The sequence below is a fragment of the Vidua chalybeata genome, chromosome 4 (genome assembly GCF_026979565.1).
Source record: "Vidua chalybeata isolate OUT-0048 chromosome 4, bVidCha1 merged haplotype, whole genome shotgun sequence".
NCBI lineage: Eukaryota > Metazoa > Chordata > Aves > Passeriformes > Viduidae > Vidua > Vidua chalybeata.
The window spans coordinates 46,805,722-46,832,595 of NC_071533.1; the positions used below are offsets into that span (position 1 = coordinate 46,805,722).

Genomic DNA, 26,874 nt, shown 5'->3' on the forward strand with positions numbered 1-26,874 from the left:
TCACACAAAGAACAAGTTCAGAGGGCTTGTAAAGACACACAAAGCACCCATAGGTGAGAAATGAGTTCAACAGCAGCTGGTTAATTGTCAGTTACATCTGAGATGATGAATACATAACCACTGAGACTTTGGAATACCTTTCACACATCCTCTGCCCACAAACATCAGTGATCAGTTTCACTCTCAGAAACACAGCTCTAAAAACAAGGGAGTAAATGATACGTGACCAGAATAAAGTGGTACGTGTGGTACTGGCAGCAATTACCTGACTCCACAGAATAAGAAACAATGGGTGAAAACACATCCTGTATTTACTTACATAGAGAAACAATAAAATGGAGTATGCTCAAGCTCTTCTTAAAATTATATGGTGAAAAATTAGAGGGAGAAAAAAATTCCACCCTCTTTCCTGCAACATATCCTATTCCTCTCAGTTATGGTATGCTTAGATATGACTGGAAAGACACACAGTATGAAATACCAATGTCACAAATGTGGTTTCCAAACTCAATGCATCACTTAAATTATCTAACATGTTTCTCACAAGCAGGAAACATCCTTTGGACAGCACTGAAGATGTCCTCATTGTTAAAGGGAAGCTCTGCACATATACTGAAGGATCAGGAACTAAATATAAAAGACATTTGCAAGAGACTCCAAGAAGACACAAGATTTTACATTGGGTCATATGTGCATGGCATAACAGGGAATTCATTGCCTAGGTCGAAAAAGCAACATCTCTATTTAGTCCCACTGAAGTGTGATGCTAGCAAAAAAACAAAGCTTTGCTTTTTTTTTCCCCTTTATTACAGTTCATTTTAAATAAAAGTTACAACTAACTTGTCTCCCTTCTCAGAAACCTTGTTATGTTGAGCACAATTGTTTTTAATTCTTCATCAGTGTGGTCATGTAGGTGTCTCATAACCATCATTATTTAGAGGTACTCTACTCTCCCCTTTGTAAAAACATTGAAGTGTCTAATGTCCAGTTAATAAAATGAAGTCTATAAAAGTTACCTCTTTTTCTCCAGTATTATGAACATCAATTATCTGCAAATTGTTGTAAAACTCTTTTAAGAATAAAATGTAGAATAGCAGTAGATGTAAATAATGTTTCAGTGGAAAAGGCACACATTTTAGACACATACTTAGTGCATATCTCCCAGTTAAAAAATACACTATTTTTCACAATTTCTATTTTGAAAAACCCTAGGGCAATCTTTTTATTGCAGTAGCAGCAATAGCACTCTGAAACGTCATGATATATGAAACCTCCCCAAAAGCTGAAGAAGTTGTTGCCAAAGCAAGTTCCCACCCTTGCTTTGTTGCATACAAAGCAGGTATCTGGCCAATGTAGATACCAGTTTATAAAAATGCATGCATCTTGCCTCCCTCACAGTGATGGCAGCTCGTTCAAGAAGTCACCAACTATTACACACACATTCACAGTGTTGTGCAGCATAAGAGTTGCTCATCTTAAACACTGTAGTCTTTTTGGCTGTCAATTCCGTGTCAAGCAACAAACCTTTCTTGTTGGTCTCAATAATAATTTTATTTTCTTGCTCTAATTTGTCCGTTTAAAATATTTAGGAGTGCTCATATGAAAGTGATGAATAGGCACATAATTATGTCCATCTTTATAAGATCCAAACCTGAAAAAAAACATTTAACAGAGCAATACTATTACAACATTATTTGTCCCATGCAATTAAATCATACAATTACTACCCTACTTCTGAATGTTCTAGGCAATTTGTTTCAGAAATAGGCCTCAGGTCTATTAAATGTAAATCAGGTTCTATGAACCCTCTCCTGCTAAAGGCCTTTGAGTATACTGGAGACCACTGATGCTATAGGCAGTCTATAATTGGAACTCCAGATGAAAAAGCTGAGTCTACTAAAAAGCATTTATCTACTTAAATTCTAAGCTAAGTTTTTAGTCTTAATTTTAGTGGAAATACAATTTAAATACCTGTAGCACCCATAGTATCAAAACAGCCAACCCTGTTATAAATATTGTATATCTTACTTCTGCAAATTATGATGAAAATTCTAATTATTTCATGCCAAATTTAAATATGAAAGTTTTGACAGCTGACTATTAAGGTAGACAGACCTGCAAAAGTAAAATTGAGTACTTATTCAAAATATCAGTGCTAAGTAATATTTAAGAGCACTGCCACTGTATTTCTAAAGAAGTTGAGTTAATCGGAAAAAGTTAAATACATTCCAATAGGGTAAACATTTTCTGATTATAGGCAGACAAAAGAAATTAGGACAAGATTCTGTGCTGAAGTCAACTGAGAAAAATCTAAACATGAATGCTAACTGTAGGCAAGTTCCTTCATGTGGAAAAGTCTGACCAAACCCCTGCTTAGACAGGAAGCCAGTGGCTGAGTGGTGCATAAGAAGTGAGTACACTCAACTGTCAGATGTATATGAGAAAGTAATATGTTCTGCATTATGCATGTTAGGGATAGTAAACATGGCATTACTGGGAATTATTCTCTCTGTGGCAACATCTGTCACAAACTTCATGACTCTTTCACTATTAATACTTAATACTAGAATAAATATCTTCCTCTGTATATCTCTTACTTAGCAATACCAGTGGAAAAATGATGGCAATTTAGAAATAAATTACTCTTTTACATTAAAGCTAGTCCTTTTCCTTCTTGACACATGCAACATCCTGCCTTAGGCATTCTTTTTATCTCCAATTATATGGTATGTTTTAAAATGCTTATGCAAAAAGTATTTAATGTATATATTGTATTTAATATTCTAAGTAACAGTATATTAAGAGCCCAATCTCCAAAGTGCTGAGAAACATGGGAGATCTTTCATCATCTATCAACAGAATCATCACAACACTTGACAAATATCCCTATCATACAATCTCAGAAATTGCCTGGGTGAAATGAGCATTACTTGCACTTTATGCTGTGACACAACAGACTGATTTTCCCAGGCCACGTGCCAAATCAATCGAAAAAATTGAATTACAAACCAGAAGTTCCTGACATCTGCTCTTCTGCTCAGTTGGGTACTGATCAGTGTCTCTCACTTTAGAAATAATTTTGTTCCTAGACTTCTCTTCTACAAGATGCCAGGTACATCATCCCCTTCATTTCCCATGAGACACACTGACCTGGGATTGAAATGGATGTCCTCAGGAACTTGGCTGGGATCAGTGACAATTCCATCATTGTCAACATAGCTATCCACATGATCTGGGATTCTAAATTTGGCCATCTGGACTTCTGAATCACTTAAACCAGCATGAGATATGCGGGCATAACCCAGCCTGTCAAATATGAGAAGAATTAGTTTGAAGAAATAACTCACCACATTCTTAATAAATGTATTTTTTTTTCCCAAGAGTTATGCTTTAGCTTATCAACACAATTTTCCATTTCTGTCAATCTCACTTTCAAAAAACTGAACGTGTTCCATAAACAGGATCATAATACCATGTCACAAGCATCAAACCTGAAAAAATGTGTTTGACAGTAAAAATAAGTTCTGTGTCTAAAAACCTTTTTTAAAAATTACAGCTTTAGAATATGAGTGGATGTATAAGCTCAACAAATTTTCACAGAAAAGATTTCAATATTCAAGAAAGGAACTCAGGCATCAATTGAATGAATAATGCAAAAAATTCAAATCGCAAATAGAGTTTTAGCTGAGTTTTTTTAGTTACCTTTTTAAATTTTTTACTCAATACTGTTAAGACAGCTATCAAGTTTATGACTTGTGAACACTGCAAAATTTGCATGGTTTATTTAAAAGAGGATGAACTCCATTCCAAGAGAACGATTTGTAAGCAATTTGGTATTAAAAGATATGGAGTCCATAGTTCCTGTGCCTCAATATGGGCTTACACAGTTCAAGTTTCCACTAAATCCAGCATAAAGATTGGCTGAATTAGATCAGCATTTTGCTTCAAGAAACCCTAAATCATAGTTCAAAATTTGTATCTTCTGTGTCACATACAAATTTGGTCTTGGCATTCACATTTTAGAATGAAGTTGCAAAGCCAGAGCTTTGGAGAAATGTAATTTTATGCTACTAAAGCAGAGTAGATCTGGAGGCTTTTGACATAGAATGATGAAACTTGTAATAGTGTCTTTTTGAATTATATTCAGAGATACACCAGTTCTTGTGACCCTAAGATCAATGTTCCACATAATTTTATGATAGCTCCAACTGCCCATAATAATTGTTTAGGGATATGAGACTCTTCCACAATCACTTACAAAAGATTATAAAACTGATAACCATAAAGATACTTAAGCCTACAAATAAGTGATTTACTTCAACATACCTTATTACTCCACGATACATGATATAGCTACACCATCTGTCCCGATCTGTACTGTCAATATCCTAGAGGGATATTGAAAGGGAAAAAAAGTCAAACAAATAAGGTAAGTGTTCATCTGGGTAGGCTTTAAATCAGTAATAGGACCAATGTATAAACTCACTGCAGAAAAATATTTTGCCTAAAACATTGTCGTAAGGTAGAAAGAAAAAAGCTCACTGTTAGAGATGGACAAATCAGACAACTTTTTGGTATCTCGTAACACAGAGCTCATTTTAAAAACAGAAAAAATACAGGATTAGAGGCTATCTGGAGGTCACCTACTCCTAACCTTGGTCAAAGTCACTTCAGGCAGATTGCTCAGGGCCTTATGCAGCTAACTTCTGAATATCCCTAAGGGTGAAGGTTTCACAACTTCACCAGGCCCCTGTTCTAATCCTTGACAACTCTGTGACTTTTTATTTCTTCTAACTGACATTTCCCTTGGGGCAGCCGCTGTCCATTGCCTCTTGTTCTTTCACTGTGTAACTCCACCTTCTCTGCAAGTTATCATGAGGTAGCTAAAGATTATATTTGAAAATGGGCATGTGTTCTCTTCTCTGTCTATATTTAAGTTACCAATTTGAAATATTAGGCTGAATGTTTCTAATATATATTTTCTCTAAAGATGCAGTATTTTCATATTACCTGCACATTTCCATTTTTTATTAATTCAGTATAGTCTCTGGATCCAGGAGCTGAAGTGATGTATCCTAGAAACACAACTTGCTTAGAGCTAGTCTTCAATAGGTTTGAAACAGCTATAGCTTGAAGTTTTCTGTCCAAGTCCTCTCTGAAAGAAATGGAAAAGATTTTAAGATATAACATTTTAGCTCACAATCTTTGTGCTATGACATAGTAAACCACAAATCAATCTGGTACCATTTGGTTGCTCAATGTTAGAGAGTATGAAAGTTCACTGAAAGCTCATTGATTCAAAATTATCACTACATTTGATAAAAGCCACATGGTCATGGTAGATGTAATTCACATTCTCTTTCTATCCATCACAGGAACAACTTTTTCTATTACTGTTTTGTTTTTAATACTGATATCATCACTAGGAAATGTGGAAGTTAATGTTTTGGTTATCTAAAGCTTTGTCTCTGCTTGCACTTAAAATTTAACTGTGCTAGCATGATGTGGTGAGTAACAAAGAACTTACACGCTAAATAAATTTTATTATGGATAGATCATGGTAAATAAAGTCTTAAAGTCTGGGTCCCATAATTTATGAAATGTAACTAGAGTTACATCATCCCATTAGCATTACTTAATTACATTTGGCATTTATTTCACATCCCTTTAACATGATTTACACAAGAGTTCCAACATGATCAAAAGTGATAGCGTAAAGTGGAGCCTGGTAAAATACTTCATTGGACCCCACTCCCTGTTCTTGGATTTGTCATAAAATAATGAAAAAGCGGTTCTCTGTCTATGATTCTTTAGTTAATGACTTTAAATGGTTGTGTAAATCATGCTGTCTTCTAGATTTTGATAGTCTGGGCTAACAGTAAAAACATTGACAGAGAGAGCTGATTTTGGAACCTGTAAACCCTGAAGAAGACAACAATTTAAGTGCAGCTATGCTTTCTAAATAGTGGTACTTCTGACTGAAGCAACTGTATTAGGGAGAAAGAGCACACAGACAGGAGACAAAAAAATCCCCAAACACTTAAGTAGAAGTCTGACCTAGGTATATGTGAAGCTGCCTGCTTAGCTAGCTGCTCTTTCCAGAATGCACCTCTCCAGAAGATGGGGTCTTTTAAAGGCACAGGCACAGTTACAGGCCCACATTCTTAAAATCATATTTAAAAACAACCCTAGTTATCCAGTATTCTATAGTCCATGTCAATGTAAGCAGCAGAAGAAAAAAATATTAAAAATGAGCAGTTATGTGCAGTATTTAGTTACAAATTCCCCTCTAAAACACAATCTAATTTGCACTCATTTCCCATGTGACTCCTCATATTTTCTCTTTCATCTTTATCTCATTTCTTTGCGAAGGTATTATACAGTGTTATTTTCTTCTACTTTGACAAAACAGTTTCTCAGACAGGCAAGTCTAATCATCTGTGTGAGGCACAGAATTAAATCCTGTTCTAGAGTTAAAAATGGGGGGTGATTTCTAATAATTATATTTGTTTAATAAATGGGAAATCGATAAACATTTTGCAGGTTTGGTGCAGTTTCTACTCAGGGGAAGGAAATAGGATATAGAGAATTCCTTCAGCTTTCTGAGTAGCTTCTTTGTGTTATAGTATTCTGCACCCTATCCGTAAATTTGCCACTCCATGAATTGTAACATTTTCTTTTAAATTCCAGATCTTACTACATAGTCACAAACATACTAGATATCCCATCAAATATAACAGAAATAACACCTACATGGAGCATTCACAAAACTAGCTCTTATTAATATTCTTTACACACAGGTAATCAAAACATTGTTTTCAAGAACTGAAATACATATCTTATTCTTCTCCATCACTTATTTGATTTATTGGTATAATATTGCTTTTCTGAATTCAGAGCTCAGACTTCCTATTTCCACTTGCATGCTCTCAGAAGGACACTGATGGATACTTTTGCTGCTGTTTCAACACTATCCTTTATTAGAGGTTTCAGCTTTGTTACTTAAAAAAACACCAACATTTTTCCATTAATGCTGTCTATATCTAACTGTACCTATCTGCATTCATTGTGGAATATAATACATCTATTCCATATGCAAAAAGTTAGAAAGATGCTGTCTTACCCTGAGTTGCATCTGTAGCTCTATCATTTGTTGTGACTTTGCAGAACTGTATCTTTAAATCTCTAGTAATTCAGATAGTAGGTTCAGCTGACACATTAAAAAATGCTTCAAAATTTTAAACCAGTAGTTTAACCAATTTTAAACTGTCATAGTATTTCTTCAAATGTGCCCTGCTACAACCACTATTACAGCAGCAGATTTTAAAGAGTACAAAATAAATCCCAGAAGTTCACAAATTACATTACATGACTTTGTACACTCTATGTAAAAATAAGGGAAATACACACTCTTCATTTCCAAAGTGAGCAACAACAAAATCAATCAGCTTCCCTGTGAAGTTGACAGTCAGGGAGATGGCAGGGGCAATCTCTCCCTCTGGAGATGGAAGGAGGTGATGGGTCGATTTTACAATTGGATATCTGGATAGTGCCATAATCCTACATGAGGAGAGGCAAAAAGTTACATTTTGTGATTCACAAGCATCAAAGATAAATGTGAGCAGAAGACTAACAGTCACTGAAAAAACTGTAAGACCAGAATACGAACCATGTCTAGTGGATTTTTCTGAATATAGAAAGTTCCCCTCTAAAATACTGCTTAACTACATGTCTAAAAATATATTATCAAGTTAATTCCTACACTAAGAAATATCATTCCATAAATATGAAGTCTTTCACTGAGGTTTTCATGATCTGTATTTCATACAAAACAGAATTTTATACTACCAGAAATTTAAAGATATTTTATTAAAAGTAGAAGTAGGTAGAAATACATCTTTAAAATGAGAGATTTCTCTTTTTTCAGCTTCTGTTTGGATGTTTTGCATCAGGTTTTTCAATGTATTTAATTAAAAAAAAATTCAGAGAATGACTTCTCTCCCCCATTCTGCATCAAATAGACAGGGTCTGGAAGAAGAAAGTTATTAAATGCCCCTCACATATAGCAAAAATTAAATAGCCATAGCAACATCAGTAGGAAGTTCTATCTGCCACAGAGATGTATATATACCCTTGAAAATAAAAAGCTACATTATATGCCAGTATTTTTCTAGAGGACAAATATATTTAAAGATATGCAACTGGTAGGTGGTCAAGCATTAAGGTAAAATTAGACACAAAATATGCAGTCAAACAGACATGCACCTTTCTATTCCCATTTCCCATTATACAGCCCAAGCTAGACATGAATTCAAAATTTCTCATACCTCCTGATGTGCTACATTTTCCAACTGCTATCACATTTTTAAGTCTGAAATAGAAAATTCTCATAGCCCAAAACAAAATAATGTGAAAAGGGCATTAGGTGCTGTACTTGGAATGCTAAACTTCCAGATCTGTACATTAAAGGGCAGGATGCCATTCTCTGTATCACCAAAACCAAAGTAGCTTATGGGGGCAGGCACCAAAATCTGATCATGTTTAGCAATAGGAAAACTCCATCCACATTGCATGGTAATGCTAATGAATCAAAGCCTGTTGCTAAAGGACAAGCTTTAACAAGTGATTATAGTGAGTACTATTCCAACTATTCCTTGCTTCTGTATTAGTGCAGTTTGTATTAGGTAATATATTTACATCTATTTACTGTCACTGTGCATGTAAAGGTGACTCACCCCCAAGTGTGATCTCTTGTGCTTGGACCAAAATCTGTGTAAAATCCCAATCTTTCTCCTAGCCACATTGTTGGATCATGGTTTCCAATGAATGGTTTAGAGGCATCACTCTCTATAATAGTGATAAAATCTGCTTCTAAGATGGAAGGAAAAGAAAATATTTTCACATTTATAACTGTTACCTATAAATGGGACTTATATATAACTACATAATGTCATTATTTCCCTTTTGATTACAGAGGGATGGACACAAGCCCTTCAGGGGTCAGTCAAGGCAAATCAATGTTGGCAACAACGACATGCCCAAACTTTTGGCTACTGCAGGCCACACAAACTCTGATGAAGATGCACTTAGTGTCTGCTGGCCATGGCTCATCCCTGGTGCATGACCAGAGATACATGAGACTGCAGAATACAGCTGGCCTGAGCAGACCTCGTGCCATTTCTAAAGCATTAGAGATACTGTGCACACACAAATTAACAGCACAGTAGCAAGTCTCCTGCTTTCAATTTGATGAACAAACACTACCCAGCACATCTGCACTTCTCTTCATCTACCAAATCCTATTGTGCTTCAAAGGGTCCTGTGCAAGACACAGCTGGATGCTGTTGCCAAAATAATTATTCAGCCTAGAGCAACCTTGCATCAGCCCCAAGGCATGGTAACAGAAGAGTTCACAGCTCCAGTGAATTGCTGACCATCTGCAGCCACCTCACTTTCCCAAAGCACTGTGGTCCCTCCCTGTTTACATGCAGAGGTGTGGTTTTGCCAGGGGAACATGATGGGTTCCCCTATATTTTAACTGCAGGATACAGGAAGAACCATGCAGTTCCTTGAGGAACTGGCATCTAAGAAAAAACTGCCCATGCCTGAAGGAAGGTGGGAGTTTGCAAGCTGCCCACAGGATGGCTGAACCATTCAGACTCATCTTGAGCAGCAGGTCAGTCAGTATAGCTGCAGCAGTAAGAAGTGCTCCAAGTGCTCCCTTCTTGCTGCAATTATGCCCCTGTTAGAGTGTTCTCCTACACAAATCGAGTCACCATTTCACCCACAGCCCTTCCATAAGGAATTATGACCATCGAGCACCACAGAAGATTTTTTGCTTTCAAAATATCATATGCAGCATTGTAAAGCATTATCAGGAGGGAAAATGGAGCTCGGAGTTCTTAAGCGGACTCCCAGGTTCTTCTACATCATTAGCACACATGCTGAACACAGAAACAGTAACTGAAACCATTAAGAAGGGTTGATGTTGAGTCCCTCCAGGACAGATAGAAATTACAGTCACAAAAGCCATTACGTGCGGCATCTTCACTATTCCAACAGAGAGGTGAGCCCAAGGAATGTACACCACCACACCTTTAGAGACAACCCCTATCCTAAAGCAGATAGCCACTCTTTTCTCTATGGCTCTCAAAATCAGGAACCCTTCTTATAGGAATTTCTAGACAAACTCTGAGTGCATTTATTGACAATGTTAACGTAGTATTTTATATAACAATATGCATGTAACATAAAACTCCAGAATACCATTTCCACCTATTAAAAATTATGATTTATTTTGGAATTTGCTGCCTTTTTGACTTACCAGTTGTCTTTTTTAGAAGTGATATTTTGTTATCCTAAAGAAATGCCAATGGACATAACAAGTTAATCACTTTTTCTAATATTCATTAATTTATACTATGTACCAGAAATTAATGCATTCATCAAAATACATAAATAAATATGCAAAGATTAAATAACCACCCAGACATGAACTATGGAATCACTTATGTAGAAGACTGTCCCTAATTTCAATTCATTAAATATCCTGGCTATTTTCTCATATCACCAGACAGCCAACATAGCCCAGCTCTCTGAACCCTTGGTCATGGGACAATGGAGTGAATAAGGTTAAATCAGTCTTTTCACTCTTCACTAACTCCTGTGTATCTCTGCCACAAAATAAAGACTTGCACAGGAGCACCCATCAGTGCCTTTTCATTGCTTGGGTCTGTAAAGCCTGAGCTGCTAGGGAAAATACTGTGGTGGACCAGAGAACAACAAATGCTGGAATGGCAGCATGGACATTTCCTAATTCTCTGAACTGCTTTAGATGTTAAACTGTCAGTCCCCTGTGTACCCTATCTCATGGATATTGCAGGAAAAGAGTAACACCTACAATCACTACTGGCCAATTCCTTTCAATGCCCTCTGCAACAGCACTCGAGTCCAAAGTCTTCATTTCTTATAGCTAATTTTCCAACTAAATTCCTGCCTATGAGCAACAGTTTAGACACTCTTCTCTACAGTGAAATCATGACAACCAAGCTACAATCATACAATACTTTTCTTGTATGCATTGCACTGGTTAGGTGATGGAAACAGACTTGTCTGTTTCTTCTCTGTATTCATTGTTAAGGGCTTTTAACACCTTTTAGGAATTATATAATGCTTCACATTTAAAAAAACCCACATAGGACTTATAAATCATTGTATTTTATCTAAAAGTATATTTACCTTTGTAAATACCATTTTATTTTATCTAAAAGGATATTATTTAATTTATGCAAAGAATTTCTCTATAGACAAGTAACTCATCAGCAATATGAGAAGAAAAATCTAAATATGAAATAGGTTTCCTCAGATCAGAAACCTCTCTAAAACATATTAAACAAATTATCACCTCTGCAAATGGATTTTTGACTGAAGTGATTGTATTGGAACAGTTCAAAAATTGAGAAGAAAACCACTAAACACAGGTTCTTGTGTTAATGCAAAAATGGCCTCAGTAACCAAGGTGTTTTCACTTGTCTTTTCAGATGAATTCTCCCAAATATAAAAGAAGTAGGGAAAAAAAGAGTTACCTGTCTGATTAAGCAAATTAGCTGATCCTTCCAAATTAGACCATCCTTCATTGTCATATCCAAATCTAAAAGGCCAGATCATAGCAGAGAAATCTCTTTTTGGAACCTCAAAAAAAAAAAAAAAAAGGAAAAAAGGAAAATAAAATTTGAGTTCTACATATTATAGCTTTGCAGTAAACGCCAGACACATGATGCCATAAAAGACATACAGGAAGAGATGTTTTAACTAATATATTTTCCTAATAAAGCTGTCAGAATTACAAAAGAGTAAATCTGCTATTAACAAGGGAATAAAAGTCATCATACGTCAAGTTAATTTGTACAAGTAACAATAAACAAATGAAGAGAAAAGAGACAATGCATTTTTTCATCTTACTAAGAGGAGCTGACCACTTTTTGCCACACAATAAGGCAAAACCTGAATTAATTGAAAAAAGAAGGCCAACCGTATAAATCTGTGTGCATTTGTGAATCCAATACTGAACTCTATGACTGTTATCCATCTTGTTATTTATTACCTTTGCAATACCTATTTTCTTGCAAGATAGAAAACTGGAATCTTCAAATTTTTATCCAATTTCCATACCTAGTCTAAGTCTAATCTGTGTCAACTAACTTTTCAGAGAGCTTCAATTCAGAGTTATGATATAGTATAGAGCCATAGAATTCCTTCACTTGGAAGAAACCTCAGAAAGTTATCTGTTCAAACTCCCCCTTCATAAGATCAGCAGCTTAACAGCATTGTCCAGTTTGAATACCATTCAAATAAGCTAATTTATAAAAGTAATGTTCAAACTGAATATATGAGACAAGAATCTCTCAAATTTTCAAAATATTTTTTCCTTCATAGCATCACTATAAATCTCCAAAGACCCAGACATTTCAATTTGACATTAATTTATAATTTAAATTTTTGCATCTTCATTTGTGCATTGATTTTTCTAAATACTTGGTTGCAAAGATTTCTTCAGCCACAATTAACACACCTAAGCTATTGCACGTACATTTTACTGTATATTTGAAAGTTACCATTCTCACAAACACCCTACTTACCCCTTGGCCCAACTTCTTCTGGTAAGTTTTATAACGTAAACCCAATCCAAGCAAACCAACACCAACAAACAGCCACAATACTTGAAACAGAAAAAACACAAAAAATTGTTTTAATTTGAGAAAAAATAATGTTATTATTTCTGTTAAACAGCACACTTATTCTAAGGTGTGCTATTCACAGGACAAGAAATGTGTCCATTTAAGTGACAACAGCAGATCAAGGAGGTACCTATGCATGCAGAATCTGTATATGTGTGCAAATACACTCTCCAAAATACAACATGCTGAGCAAATAAAACTCCTTGGAATAGTTTGCAAAAATTACACCTATTGAAGAATTCATTATAGGACGTTAATAAGGGCATCATGCAAACCCTTCAGTGTTTTGCTCTCTGTGTGCAAATGTGCACCCGTAGTACACAATTTTTATCTTGTATTAATACAATGTGTAGAATAAAATTTAGTTTACTTTACAAGCCTTTAGATGTCAGAAAGATGTGGCTCTTGCCAGACGTAAAGAGTGGTCATTTGTTTCACTTACTCTTGGAAAGACAGTGCAGCTTCATAGAAAGCATATTCAGAGCTTTCTAATTGCTCCTGGAGCATTACAAATAAACACAATGTGCACTTAAGAGCTCTCACCATTCAGCACAATATAATTTGATGATCAAAGCCCTCTGCAGTTATTTCATTTACACAGTGGCATATGCTGTCTACAATGATTTCAGTAACTCCAGTTTATTCTTTCATAGATTTAAAAAGATACTAAATTATTTTAATGCAAGTTTTCTGGAATGGTTTTTTGTAAAATTTAAATACATTTTAAAATGGAAGATGTCAGAAAGAAGGACATGCTGCCTGTATTAGCACATGTCAAGCTATTTCACACTCTGCAAGACACAAAGGTGCTTAGAGTGGAAGCTGAGAAACAGTACAAGTGTGGGCATGATGAGGAAGTACAAGAAGTACTGTTGCAACATTACAAGGTTAGCTGAGCAAGGGCTGTGCTTTGTGACAGGTAGTATTTTGAAATATTAATTTACTTTTGTGAAATGTTTTTTAGCTGTAATATTCAAACCACTTGAAAGGGTGCTTATGTTGTCTCTGACACAAACTCTCACAGGCCACATTCTTTTGGCTCCTGAGTATACAGGGTAAAGATCTCCATAAAGATTCCAGAAACAGCTCTGAAAAATTGTGAAGCACTATTGTCTTCTTTTTCCAAATGCAGCAAAAATACAAATGGCAAGCGATTTGATCCAAAGTCACAGAAGAAAAGATGCAGGAATTGCAATCTTCAGCATCCTGATCTCTGCAGGGTTACCATGCCCTCATGACTAGCATTTTGGTCCTCTACCAAACTTCATGCTATTGACAGGCATTTTTTCTTTAGAAACAGTAAGCTGACAATGAAGACAAATCAGGGACTCAAATGATTGTAGAGAAATCGTTGAAAATATTTGTATGCTTTAAAAACCATAAAGTGATAAAACCTCAAATATTTGATTTTCATTTCTCTTCAAAACCTAAGGAAAAAAGCAGACCCCATACATATAATCTGAAAAGCTGGGATCCCTAGGCATAGTTGAGAGGCAGCAGATGACAATGGTTTCCTGAGGACAGGCCTGGTCTGAACACACAGCCAGCCCCAAGCGCACTGTGCTGCCGGCCACAGCAGGACGTCCTCATGCAGGAGGGTGTCACACTGTACAGCAGCTCAGGGCCAGCCGAGTGCCACCGCGCTGCCAGCCAGCTCACACAGCCCTGGCAGCGCTGGCACACTGAACCGCCTCAAAATCGCCATACCGTGTGCCTGGGAAACCATTCACATCTTTTGTACAAACAACGTCAGTCCCAAGATCCAGAGAGGCCTCCTCCTCAACCACTAAAACAAAACCATCAGTGATGCTGAATCCATTTTCACATTTTGGTTTTTGCCCAGTTTCTTGCTTCTGTTTAACACAATCCGTTAGGAATAGCCTCTATCAGTCATAACCACGGTGAGTCAGCTCCTCCAGTAGTATATATCACCATTAACCTGGAACTAGGGAAATACCAACTACCAGTCTAAGACTAGTACCAAAAAAACATTTCTAAAACATCAGACCAAATACTCCACAGTGTTATTTTTTTTCCTCAAACAATATTCCTAGAGTCATGGAGAAAAGGAACTAAAATTATACTTACGTAGTTTAATATAATTTTTACACCTTTTGAAGAATGGTTTTTGATTGCTTTTCACTTCAAAGACAGAGCTAAGGTCTTTCTTGGGTCCTGATAGAAAGTCTACCCCAATACATAACATTATAAAACCTGCAAAAATATAAGTAATTAGTTTTTTCATCGACGGTTAACATATTAAACATTGCTTATAAACTCCCAGCTGTTGTGTTACAACATAACAACTTTATGGTTCCAACAACAAAGAGGATTCAAAACCAAATGCAAATAAATGCCATACGTAATGAAGCAATGCAGGAACTATGAGATTTTTTGGCAGCACTCTCAAGTAAAGACTGATTTGCAGTGCAGTTACAAGGTATTATGTCAAAAAGGCTAACACATGGCAGATAAATTATGCTAAAATCCTTCCAGGCCCTATTGATGGCTACAACTCTCAGCTGAGCCCACTGTTTTCAAAGTTTACTGAAATTAACCTGGACAAGAACAATTGAGTTACACCTACATATTACAGAACCTTAAAACAACAGCTTGATGAAAAAAGTACATTGATGATTGCACATATCTATAATCTTTGGCAATGAACTGCTCAGTCACCGAGATAAAAGTAACACATTTTTCATATAGGAGCTACAAAAGCAATTGCTCAACATTTTGTTATAAAACAGTGTAAGCAGACTGCAGCAGGTGGAAAGTCAATTTAACATGGCAGCAACTTGTATTCTGGAACTCCAGAGCCAACAGAAATACTTCTGCTTTTTAAGAACAGAAAACTAAACACACCTACAGATACATTTTAAAAGCTAGTAAGCAACTTCAGTGCACTAACTGTTGCAATGAGTGGGGATAGTATCTTTTCAATAAGTAGCTCAGACAAATAGTACAAGGCCTTTTCCAATCCCTAATGAGATAAAGAATCCAATTACTTTTTTAAAAAGCATGGGAGGATAACGAACTGGATAAGAGCTCTGCTGGAGAAGATATATGCCCTTAATATATTTGTGGCATAGTTAATTAATTATAGAAGCCATACTTTACTTCAGAGTAATAGCTAACTATTAGTCAGTATTTTTTTATTTCCCTTACTTGTTACATTAGCTGTAGTGAAAGTTTGCAAACCAGGACACTGGGTCTAGCACAATGAAGGGGAACACACAAAACCTTTCTCAAAGGGTAGCTGATTCACAGCCATTAAAGTTGATGGAGATCAGGAATCTGACCCTTCAGCATTATATCACATCACAGTGAAGCAGCACAGAAGTTTTGAATTTAATGATCTTACTTTCATTGTCACTTTTCGTGGTGAAGTTCCCTACCCAAACTGCAGCAAGAGAAAGGCAGGATATTGGACAGGAGAAGAAAGCAAGAAATAGCACTTGCACCTGGAAGAAACCAGAAGAAAATGAGCAGTTTGCCAGAAAGCCAAACTGTAAGGGTAAAAGCACAGCAACAAATACACAGTTTCATGGTATAATCTTTGATAAGCTATGGGATGGCATCAAAAAATAGAAACTGCATTCCCAGATGGAAGTTAAACTCATGCAGTGCCATCAGCTGAGATGTCTTCCATTTACAGTTTTCTTTACCAAAGAGAAAATTAGGGCCATCTCTCTGTTACTACCCAGTTATCATGCCAGGTAAATTAATCACAAGTGTGCATTTCAAAGAAAGTAACAGAGAGGAATTTTGAATAAAAGTATTTCTTTTGTGAAAGCATTACTTTTATGGAAGCATGACATTCCTCTACCACATTCCATTATTCATATAACTTTAAAAAATTAAATTTAATTAGCTAAGATAACTGTTTCTAAAGACTCCTCAGAGTGCTTTCAGAACAAAGAAAGTAATGCAATAATGGAATTAAATTCTTCTAAAACATAATGAACTCAAATCCCTCATGTGAATGCCGTAATATAAGAAACACACATGGAGAGTAAGAAACTGGAGTGACACAAAGTAGTTGCAAAGACATTTATAGGATCTGAAAGCTTTGGAGCAACAAGTTAAACGCAGCATTCATTAATCCTTTCGAAATAAAATATACTGATGCATCACATTTTAAAAAATGTCCCACACTTAGCCCAAGACAATGTTTGGCATTGTTCAAATGTAGTTAGTGAAATATGCCATTGAAACATGTTAGAACCTATTGAGAAAATATTTCTGGAAACAAAACCAGGAAGGGTTGGTTTCCTTTCCACCTCTCCACCCTCATCAAGTCATCATTTTGCTAAAGCCTTTATTTGCTCAACTCAGTTCTTATTTGCAAATATCTGACAATTTCTTTTCTGCCTGTCCTGTTCATGTGTTTCTGACGCCACAGGCTCATCTGAAATGCCCCAAACATGCTGGTATGTCCACAAAACATAAGGTAGAGCCACAGGGGAAAGAAGCTCAGGTATCTAATGTAGACTAGCTAGATCAGCAGGATGCTGCACTTTGCTCTGCAGAGCAGGGCTAAATAATGCACTGAATTACATTACAGTCCCAGTAGTTACCCTGTTACCTGAGGCACTGCTGCCTTAGGTAGCCAGCATATTTGTGTATTCACACCCTGGACTGCAGCCATATTTTTAGGGTGACTGGATAACAGATCTCTTTCTCCACTGCGTACTTTAGTTATCAGACATTTTTCCACTTTGTCATTTTCCCTTAACTGAATTCCATTTCCTGTCCACATTTTAGACTATTTCTAACAGTAAAGAAACAAGTAGAATACTTTTTGCATGTCTCATTAATTTTTGCACTGAAACTCTTACCACAGTAAGTAATTAAACAGTAACCAAGCATTTGAAAAGACTCTTTATACACTAGATACATTTCACATGCCTGTCAGAGGCTAAAGCAAGCATATTTGTATTTGTTCATTACCACAAATGTACCTAGAAGAAGATGGGAGCTTTCTCTAATGTAAACTCCTCCAGGTACAAATTTATAAGCTGTACACCATACACAGAAGAATAATTCAAGGACGTAGGCAAACATGGCTGTGCTCATGACTTTCCCAGGATGCAGACAGCTAACAAAGCGTCCAGCTAGCTGAGGCCACACACACATAGTAAAGATACCAAGAAGGTTGCCTGCAACAGCAGCACTCCAGGTATGTAAATAAAGGAGACCAGCTGAAGATGCCAAACCTGTGAAGGGATATAAAAGAATAGAGTAAGTCTCAGTCAGGTATATTACCCACCATATTCATTTTCACATTCTGGCTAGTGAAAAAATAGAGTCTGGGAAATACAGTTGTGCTTTCCAGACTTAAAAACTGCATCACTAGAAGGACAGGTATTCACAGCAGCTAAAGAGAGTCTTTTATTTTTCCCAATATCTCATTCTTTTAAACATTGCCTATCCAGCTGAAAACAGTCCAGCAAAAAGAGGGCAGAGAATCATCATGAGCCAAAACCAAACAGTTTTTTCTTAGAGAGTTCTTCAGCACAACAGAGGAATGATGCAGCTCTTAAGAGAGTACCAGGTCTGTCAGTCATGAATCTCTTTTACCGTAATACAGAAAGAATCAAATAGACTAATATGAAGAGAAAACATATAATTTCCTGATCTTTCCCTGTAGATAACCATAGGATGGGCAAGAAAGCAACTATTAACCTTTTACTGACTGCAAGATTTGGGGATTTGATTCTAAACAGAACATTAACAACCACAGAACCTCTCTATAATGGGTCAACTTCATTTTAAAACATTATTGTAGATATGAATATTTACTGTCACACCATGAAAGCAAATGTATAGAAACACATTTAATATTTAACTTTAATACATCAAGGTTTTGAGCATTTTAGAATACAATGTTTGAATCAACTAAAGAACCTTTCTGTGCCTGTTTGAAATAAGCAATGTGTGTACATCAAAAATCAAAAGTTCATGCTTATATTACAATCTGCATACACATTTCTTAACACTAAAACCTGCCTGCCCATAATATTTTACTGCCTGCAGAACTTAGCAAGTAAAGACACAGGAGGCAAGCTGGTCTCCAGGTAGACTGCTTGTTAAATTACAAGGTATTTTGCCTCCTGTGGAATTGAGAGGCTTGTGTCCTCTCAAATCCACAACCCCAGATGTGGCCTTATCCTAGAGTCAGCAAGGTTGGAAAAGACCTCTGAGATCATCAAGTCCAACCGTTAAACAATGCAGGTGGTCAGAACTGAGATGCTGCTCAAGGGAACAGAACCTTAACAGGACTTCTGAAGACAATCACACTGCTCTGCAATGGCCTGGAGATTTGGCCTGTAACCCTTAGTCAACTGGTCAGACATATGTGTACTACAGTCAGTGGCAAGAGAAAAGGAGGCTTTGATTAGCCACACTTTTCTGAGATGTGGTGTCAGGTCAGAGGACTTGAGTAAAGGGATAAGACAACAGACAAAAATTCTGCTCAGGATTTGCACCTACCTATAAGAAACAAGGCAAAACTGATGACAGAAGACCAGCTCCAAAATGAAAGCATCAATCCATGAGCAAGGCCCAAGAGAACTGTACCTCTGATAAACAATAAGGAAAAAGAAAACATGCACTAATATGGTTGTAAAAGTACCTGATATTGAAAAGAAACTTCTAGATGTACAGACAAGGGTCCCAGTTTTCATATTATAATTCTTTTACTTTAAACAAAGCTAAATTTTGTTCACACCCAGCTACATTTTCTTCCCTTTACTGGATGTAAAAAACATCCAGTTGAAAATAATGGCAATTTACTGAAATGTTTAAGTGAGCTGTGTTCAGCAGCAAAAGCAGTAGTAGTTTACTCAGAAGAACTAATTTGGTCTCTTTCTAGATTTTGGAACCTGAATGAACCAAGACTACATTCTTCCTAATCAAAACTTCTACTGAAGTATATATTTTAACAGTGTACAGTTTATTTATACTTCGTGCATGCATCTCTGATCATCTCCTCTCTGAAGACAACTGCTAGACTAATTTACTGCATATTATAGATGCACTGCATTCATAAGTCCTTGAACCTCAGTCCTAATCTAAAAATTGTTTGAAATGTGGCAAACCAAGGTTTTAGTGCTGAAATAAAAATAAAAACGTATCAGAAAATTTTAAGGTCTGGACAAAATGCTCAGCAATATCCCAAAGGATGAATGAATCCTCTGTGTAAAGTACCTTGTACCCACTTTTTCTGTCTTATACCATCATCAGGTCGAGCTTTGTCACCCACTACAGCACTGGATTTTCATTGTAGTAATAATAATAATAATAATAATAATAATAATAATAATAATAATAATAATAATTCACTTACCCATATGGATTAGGATCTGGACCTGGATGTGGATGTCCACTTACTGCCCATCTGGAAATTAATGAAACCTCTCCAAATATCCACAGAGTGAGGAACATGAGGCTGCCAAAAGCAATCCCTGATAAAAACCAATGAGGATGGGAAGCAGTCTCTCTAATCACATTACCAGTTTTGTTTGTTTCTTGTTTCCTCTTGTCTCCACCTAGAATAAGAATAGAAATACAGCTAAGCAAACTGTCAAATCCCATTAGCAAGAGTTACTGAGAAAAAGAAATAGCCAAAATCACAAATTTACTATGATAAATTGCATGCTAAACAAAAAGCTAATTTATCTGATTAGGATTGTGTTATCAGAAATTGATAATACAAAAAAAAAAAATCTTTACTAACAACCTGAGGTCTGTCAAGAAAATATACTCACCATAAGTCTTCAAAAATGCCAACCTACCCATCTGATTATTTTCCATAATAACTTTTAAATGTTTAAATTGGCTTCGAAAATCAGCAGAAAAGTTATTAGAATTTGTTCAGAGGCTTCTCTTCTCTGAAACTCTAAACTCTGATAAGAACAAAACCTGACACTTCCAAATAAGCCAGAAACAAACTCCCTTCCTTCCCCTTTTTTCCATGTGCTTTAGAACCTCTTTCATCTAAGGGGAAAGCGGCACCTTTAATTGCATAGACATATCATTTTGTCACCCACAAACAAGACAGATTTCCTTCCTAATCGCCTACAGCAGATTCCCTTTCTAAAGTCTGATGAAAGCTCAGGCTTAATTTAGATTGTGTAATGCAAGCTTACAGACAATATGCATGATGCTAATTTATACCCACTTACACATAGATAAGGTTTTATCTTTCAATTAATTCATTAAGGTTACAATGAGAAGGAAGGATATTTGAAGGATTTAACATGAGCTGCCTTAACTAACCAACCCAACCTTGCTGTCTTCCTTGGCAGTACCACCTCCACAGTTTAGCCTATGCCAGCCCCCACTACTGTGTACTCTGTGCAAACACTCCAAGAACTTGGGCAAAGTTTAACTGGGACAACTTGTCCATTCCTTCAATTCTTTCTGTTTATTTTCACATATCAGCTGTTCCTCAACTATACCTCCCCTTCTCTGTTAAAAGATACACACTGGCAGAGAAACTCAAAAGTGCAAGCTGATTTAACAAAATAACAAAAACACCACGAACATTTGATGCTGGAAAGACAATCATCCATTCTGGTTTTATTGGTCTATCTTATGCCTTTGTTTGTGTTACTGTCATATTGTTGGCACTGCAATAAGGAAAAAGAGGCAGATCTGGCACCAACTTACTACCACTTGTATGAATTGTGATACCAGTTCTGCCATATTATGGGCAGATGGAAGTACTCCACAACTTCTAAAACCTGCAGTGCTCATGCCGCAGGTCTAAAACCAGACTGTGTTGGGGGAAAAAAATAAAGAGTCAAAACCCAGTGACACATAGCTAGGTATACTTTAGATTCTTTTCACAACCACCATCTTTGCTGTAATATACTTACCTGAATGAATTTGCTCCACTGCTGCTACAAAACCAATTGTCAGTATGACAGTATTGGCAACTTGTGAGCTCCAGACTGGATTAAGTGATGTGTACCAGATACGAAGAACAAGGAGCATTACCTTGCCTAGCATGAAGCCCCATATCCTGATGAATCTGTAAGAATCAGTTTTTAAAATAGTGAGACATTTGGAGGATTAAAAAAAAAAAAAACCCAGCTTTTAATATACATCAGTTAAATTCCATCAGTATAAGAAGATACCTTTGTAAACTGTTTCCTGACCACCATGTTACTGTTTGAACCAGCAATGAAGAAGAAACACCAGCAGCCAAGATGAGCAGTCTAATTGAAGCATTTGGTGCATGGTATGATGCTAAGCTTCCTACAAACAAATACACGCAGACAGAGTTACTTTAATGGTCAATAGAGACCGGGTAATAAGGATTTCCTGTGCATCAGGTCAACGTTGTCTGTAATTTGAACAGCTATACCACATATCAGGAAACACATGACACTTCACATTTTTAAACAAACCAAGGAAATATAGGTATGCATAGAAACTACGTATACATGATTTCATAGTAGTTAAAATTTTCAAGGAAAATATTTATATAAAGCAACAATCCAACCGTCCAAGTGATTGCCTTTATTTAAATACTTATGGTGATTGATTCCATAGGGAGGATATATAGATATCTAAGCATACAGATTTTCTTCAACCGTGCACTTAGATAACTCAAAAGCCATAAAGTTTTATGTACTGTGACTGCTCCTTTCTGAAAAGGATGTGGCTTTTGCTGCAGTGCACTTACAAAAGTACACTGTGGCAAAAGCCGCATTCTTTATTAGACAGGAGCAGTCACCACACATAGCACAGGGATTAGAAATCAACTGCCTCAGTAGGCGTGAACAAGGCTTTCTCTGGCTCAGTATCTGGTCACTACTGGCCTGCACCGTTTTATTACTGAGAACTACCACTTTCCCAGCCACTGAAAAGAGAGCACGTGCACACATCTTTGCCATTTCCCAGGGCACAGTGACCCCACATTACCAGCAGTTTCAAACTCTGCTAACAGGTTTCCAGGTTTCCAATTCAAGTGACAATGGACCACATATATTCTCATAACTTCAGTCAGTGTGGCAAATTCTGGCCCAGGACCAATGACAAACAGCAGGAGAAGCAGCAACACTGTTATGATACCAGCCATTTGCTAAGGCAGTATGAGTCAAACTTGAAGAGATGTTAAGCAAGTAATGCCAGAAATGGCACTGCAGGTTCTGGCAACACGTGCTAGGAATCCTCCAACTGTTTACCTGCTCACTCTGCTCAGAGTAAAAGATGCAAAGCTTAGAGCCAAGACAATAAAAAAGATCAATGTGCAGCGAAGATGTACTTGCATGAACTTCAACAGAGTTTTCATGTACAGTACATACAGATTTCTGTCACTAAATTGTGCTGGCAATCCATAAACCTGCCTCTTCAAATATTTCATCATGTGTGCTAGCTACCCTGATTAAAGGTAGCATGGGTTTGCCAAGTTTGAGCAGACACACCTTTTGTTGCTGGGCAAGTACACCCAAGACTTAAATATATCTATCCAAACACCCAAATTTAACGTATGTTGTCTGAAGAAACAGATGCAAATAGACACTACCACAGGGTACTTTGCTGTTGTTTGTTTTCAAGTAAAGCACAAAATCAAGTAGCATGAAAGGATACAGAATTTAGAAGTTGCAGGGAAAATAAAGCTTCCTGAAAAGGCAGAAAGAAACAGAACAGATAAAGAAATCATCCCTATAAATATTCTGGTCTTAGCTAAGCATGAAGAATTTTTTTGTTTTTTGATTGTGAAATTGAAGACTGAATAGAATGGGGTGGAGCATGCATGGGGTAGATTGTTCTGTCTGACAATTCATCAAGTCCCAGAGGAAGGCCATGGCCTTTTTGAGAAGCAAAAAAGATCAAAAAGAGAATGAATAAAATTGTCTCAGTATGAAGGAGGAAAAACACAGGAAGAACTGAGAAACAGGAGAATCAGCAGCACATAAAAGACCATCATAGGCCTGTCACTGCTCTTTATTTAGCAGAACAAAAATTACACACTTCTAAGTGATTTCCATCTCTTTTGGTAAAGTGAACTAGTAAACACAGCAAGGTGACCTGAAAGATCAACCTTAAATAAACATGGCAAATTTTGTGTTACTGTCACATCTGAAGGAAGGTAAGGTGCAATTTTAAATGCTTATACTCACTCCTACTTTCTAAACTAGAAGATCTTGCAGAAGGCAACACACGAGGTACTGCTGCAAGAAGCTGAAGATTCTGTTCACTGAGAAGCTTATTACAAAAACAACAAGAAAAGTACTAGGATGGATATAATGGGAAGAGCAGGAAAAGAAAAGAACATGGTAAGACTGTTCTTCATGAAAATCAATGACACCAACAAACTCTGCTCAGTTCTAGTATTTTTCTAGAGATGAAGAACAAGAATTCTTTTTAAAAAAACTACACAGGGAAAGTAAATAAGATGATCTTACTCTGTCTTCTAGCAGTAAAAGAGGAAAACTATAGGGTAAGTTATTATCAGTCCATCATCTTATATTACAAATGAGGAGCTAGGAGGATCTGCTGCTTCTGAACCACATCTCTCAGCAGCAGCATTTTCACCTCTACAGAGGATGGAGACCCTTGTATCCTCCGAGTTCATCCAGTGTGGCAAACTCTTTAGCAATAACTCGCTTCTCAGCATGACTAACTGCCAAACCTTCCCCCAAAACACTCAAAAAATCAACAAGAGCTAAGATTTGCACCAGTTACATGAAGACTGAAGTGGGAATCCCAGCAAATCTTCGTTTAAGGAGGAGCCTGTGGAATGGGAAATGGGGCGTCTATTTCCTGAGTTTATTTCATATTAGGATGAGCCTATAACCCCCCTACAGGCATGTAGATAAATAGATTTAATTTTAAAAATACATTCTTAGAAGAAAAAACTGCCTCAGAAACTAAAAAAGAATGTTTCACTCATAGAAACTAGCCCCAAGCTGTTATGTAATGCCTCAGCCCTACCCATTGTCACAATTCACAATTTTCACAGCAGAAAACACCTGCTCTGCTGATATTTGAGTGATACTGAAAGCACCTTTCCTATAGGGCATCACTTTTACTAAATTAAAAGCTCCTAGAAATAAAAGTGAAACGATATTTTTCTGTATTTATGCAATACAATGGCTACAAAAAATATTTCTCTGACTATAGCTAAAAGCTTGAGAGAAAAAAAAGAAACCAACAAAACATGAGTATGGGGAGAGTGAGAACTTTTTATTCCTGTCTTTTTGTAATTTTCTGAATTTTAAGGCAATTTGGAATGTTTGTTCTTATACACGGATACCAAAATGGAATCTATAAGTGCGTACTTACCAACCATAGTCAATCTCAGAAAGGCTAGGACATGCTCATTGTTAGCCAACCTCCAAAGAGGGCCAATTGTCAAGAATATCGGGGAAAAGAAGGCAACAGCAAAAACTTCTACGCCTGTGAGTGCCAGTGTCTGAAGAGGGAAGTAGTAGATCATTGGTGGCAGTGCATGGTAAAGGGACCAAGAAATGTAGCCTAAAACAAGAACAAACCAAAAAGAGAAAACCCCATCAGGTATTTTCAACAATAAGATTTCCTGGAGATTACTTTTGCATATAGACTATCAAATATATTTGAAAGCAGTTCAAGCAACAACGGCCACCTTCTTTGAAGAAATGTTTGTTATTTCAAGTTAAACAAACACATTTTCCGAGGAAATAGAATGATGAGAATAAAACAGCTCTTCCCCCACTCAGACAGCAGTTCCTACTTTGAAACTCAGTGAACTGCTCAAATTCGGAAAGGATTAGTGTTTAGAGGGCTGGCTAAATAAGCAGTCCACCCACAGTCTCAGGGCTCCTCAAAGGCAGACTGGTGGCTAAAGGAATTATTCTAGTAAATCGCTGTGCTGTTCTCCCCTGGAGACACCTTATCCGGGCACAGCAGCACTGTGCTGTGAGTTTCCATGCTTTGCAGGAGATGCATCGGGCAGACGACACTGCGGGTGCTGGGCCTGCGACCACCCTGGGAGCCCTGCCGTGAGCAGGGCAGCACAGCACCGCCTCTGCAACACCTGCACAAACACTTGGCCGGGAGCAGCAATACATAGTAGGCTGATCCAAGAGACAAAAAGCATTCCAGCACTAGAGGAAAAAAAGAACCCAAAGATGAGCACTCAGATATGAGCACTATTTACTCGTTCCAGAGGGGAGTTGTTCATCGGCGACACGCCTGCACGCACGGTGAGCCCCGCGACGCCTGCCGGGGCTGAGCCCCGCCGGTGCCCTCAACCGCGGGCCCTCGCCCCCAGCCCCGCCGGGCGGCACCGCCGCCACCTACCCAGGAGACTCTCCAAGAGAACGGCCTTCCACAGGGGGAACATCGCCCCCGGCGCTGCCCGGCTCCGCGGGGGCTGCGTCCCTCTCACCGGGAGTCGAGTACCGAGTGCCCGGCAGGGCGCGGCGCCGCCGCCCGTCCCGCCTCACGGAGCCGCGTCCCCGGAGGGGGCGGGCAGCCCGCACGGCCGGACCGTGTTCTCCGTGTTCTTCACAGCCCCGCCGCGCTAAACGCCAAGGAGATCTCGCCCTGCCACTCACGTGTCAGCAGTTGGTCCCCTGAGCAGTCACAGCAGCAAGAAAAATAAAAGGTTGTCATAGCACGAGCTGGCGGGGAAAAGAGGAGCTAACCCGCTTGGCAGCTTGTACAAACACATGGTTGACTACGCGGGGTTCGGGGATCTCCGGATTAGTATTGTGCTCACCTTTGTGAAATGTGTGTTGTTTTATAGCAGAGTAAGGACTTCTGATAAGCAATGCTGTCTACAAAAGCAACAAAAGAAGCGTTTCGTTTGCTGAGGTTCCCGAGTAACTACGTTTGTTAATTTTAGAAAAAATCATGAGTTAAATTGAGCCAGCTGTAATCACAGCTGCCAAGTTCTGGCAAGAAGATTACAGAAGTAAAATCTCAATTTTAGAATGTTTGGGGGGGCATGAAAAGTAAAATTGTAAATATAAGCTAAGAACTAAGAAGTCCTTTTGCTGTTGCAATACGCCATCATCTTAAATTTTAATAATCTTCATACAGCATCCTATAGAACTGCCATCTGTATCTTCTCATTTGTTAAAAAGACTGTCCCATTCTAAATAAATCTTATGGTATGCATTTTCTTTCCCCTGTT

At 37.5% G+C, this 26,874-nt stretch overlaps 1 protein-coding gene across 5 annotated transcripts in view; it reads right to left on the bottom strand.

Annotated features, from left to right (window-relative positions):
- Nucleotides 1-26,874, bottom strand: part of CWH43 (cell wall biogenesis 43 C-terminal homolog) — a 35,215-nt gene that overhangs the window by 5,318 nt on the left and 3,023 nt on the right. Inside the window, exons 1-16 of one of the 5 annotated variants that reach the window (XM_053941543.1) lie at nt 26,037-26,243; nt 25,041-25,232; nt 21,884-22,004; nt 21,623-21,777; nt 20,089-20,290; nt 19,233-19,321; nt 17,702-17,956; nt 14,826-14,951; nt 12,639-12,718; nt 11,586-11,691; nt 8,736-8,871; nt 7,411-7,560; nt 5,011-5,155; nt 4,327-4,388; nt 3,151-3,306; nt 1,525-1,651 (exon numbers count right to left, since the gene is read on the bottom strand). In XM_053941543.1, coding sequence (XP_053797518.1) covers nt 1,564-1,651; nt 3,151-3,306; nt 4,327-4,388; nt 5,011-5,155; nt 7,411-7,560; nt 8,736-8,871; nt 11,586-11,691; nt 12,639-12,718; nt 14,826-14,951; nt 17,702-17,956; nt 19,233-19,321; nt 20,089-20,290; nt 21,623-21,777; nt 21,884-22,004; nt 25,041-25,232; nt 26,037-26,079 — 2,106 coding nt within the window. In that variant the 5' untranslated portion in view covers nt 26,080-26,243 and the 3' untranslated portion in view covers nt 1,525-1,563. Of the gene's footprint in view, nt 1-1,190; nt 1,652-3,150; nt 3,307-4,326; nt 4,389-5,010; nt 5,156-7,410; nt 7,561-8,735; nt 8,872-11,585; nt 11,692-12,638; nt 12,719-14,825; nt 14,952-17,701; nt 17,957-19,232; nt 19,322-20,088; nt 20,291-21,622; nt 21,778-21,883; nt 22,005-25,040; nt 25,233-26,036; nt 26,244-26,874 lie in introns of those variants that run through there. The other 4 variants (XM_053941542.1, XM_053941541.1, XM_053941545.1 and 1 more) reach the window with 4 other exon arrangements.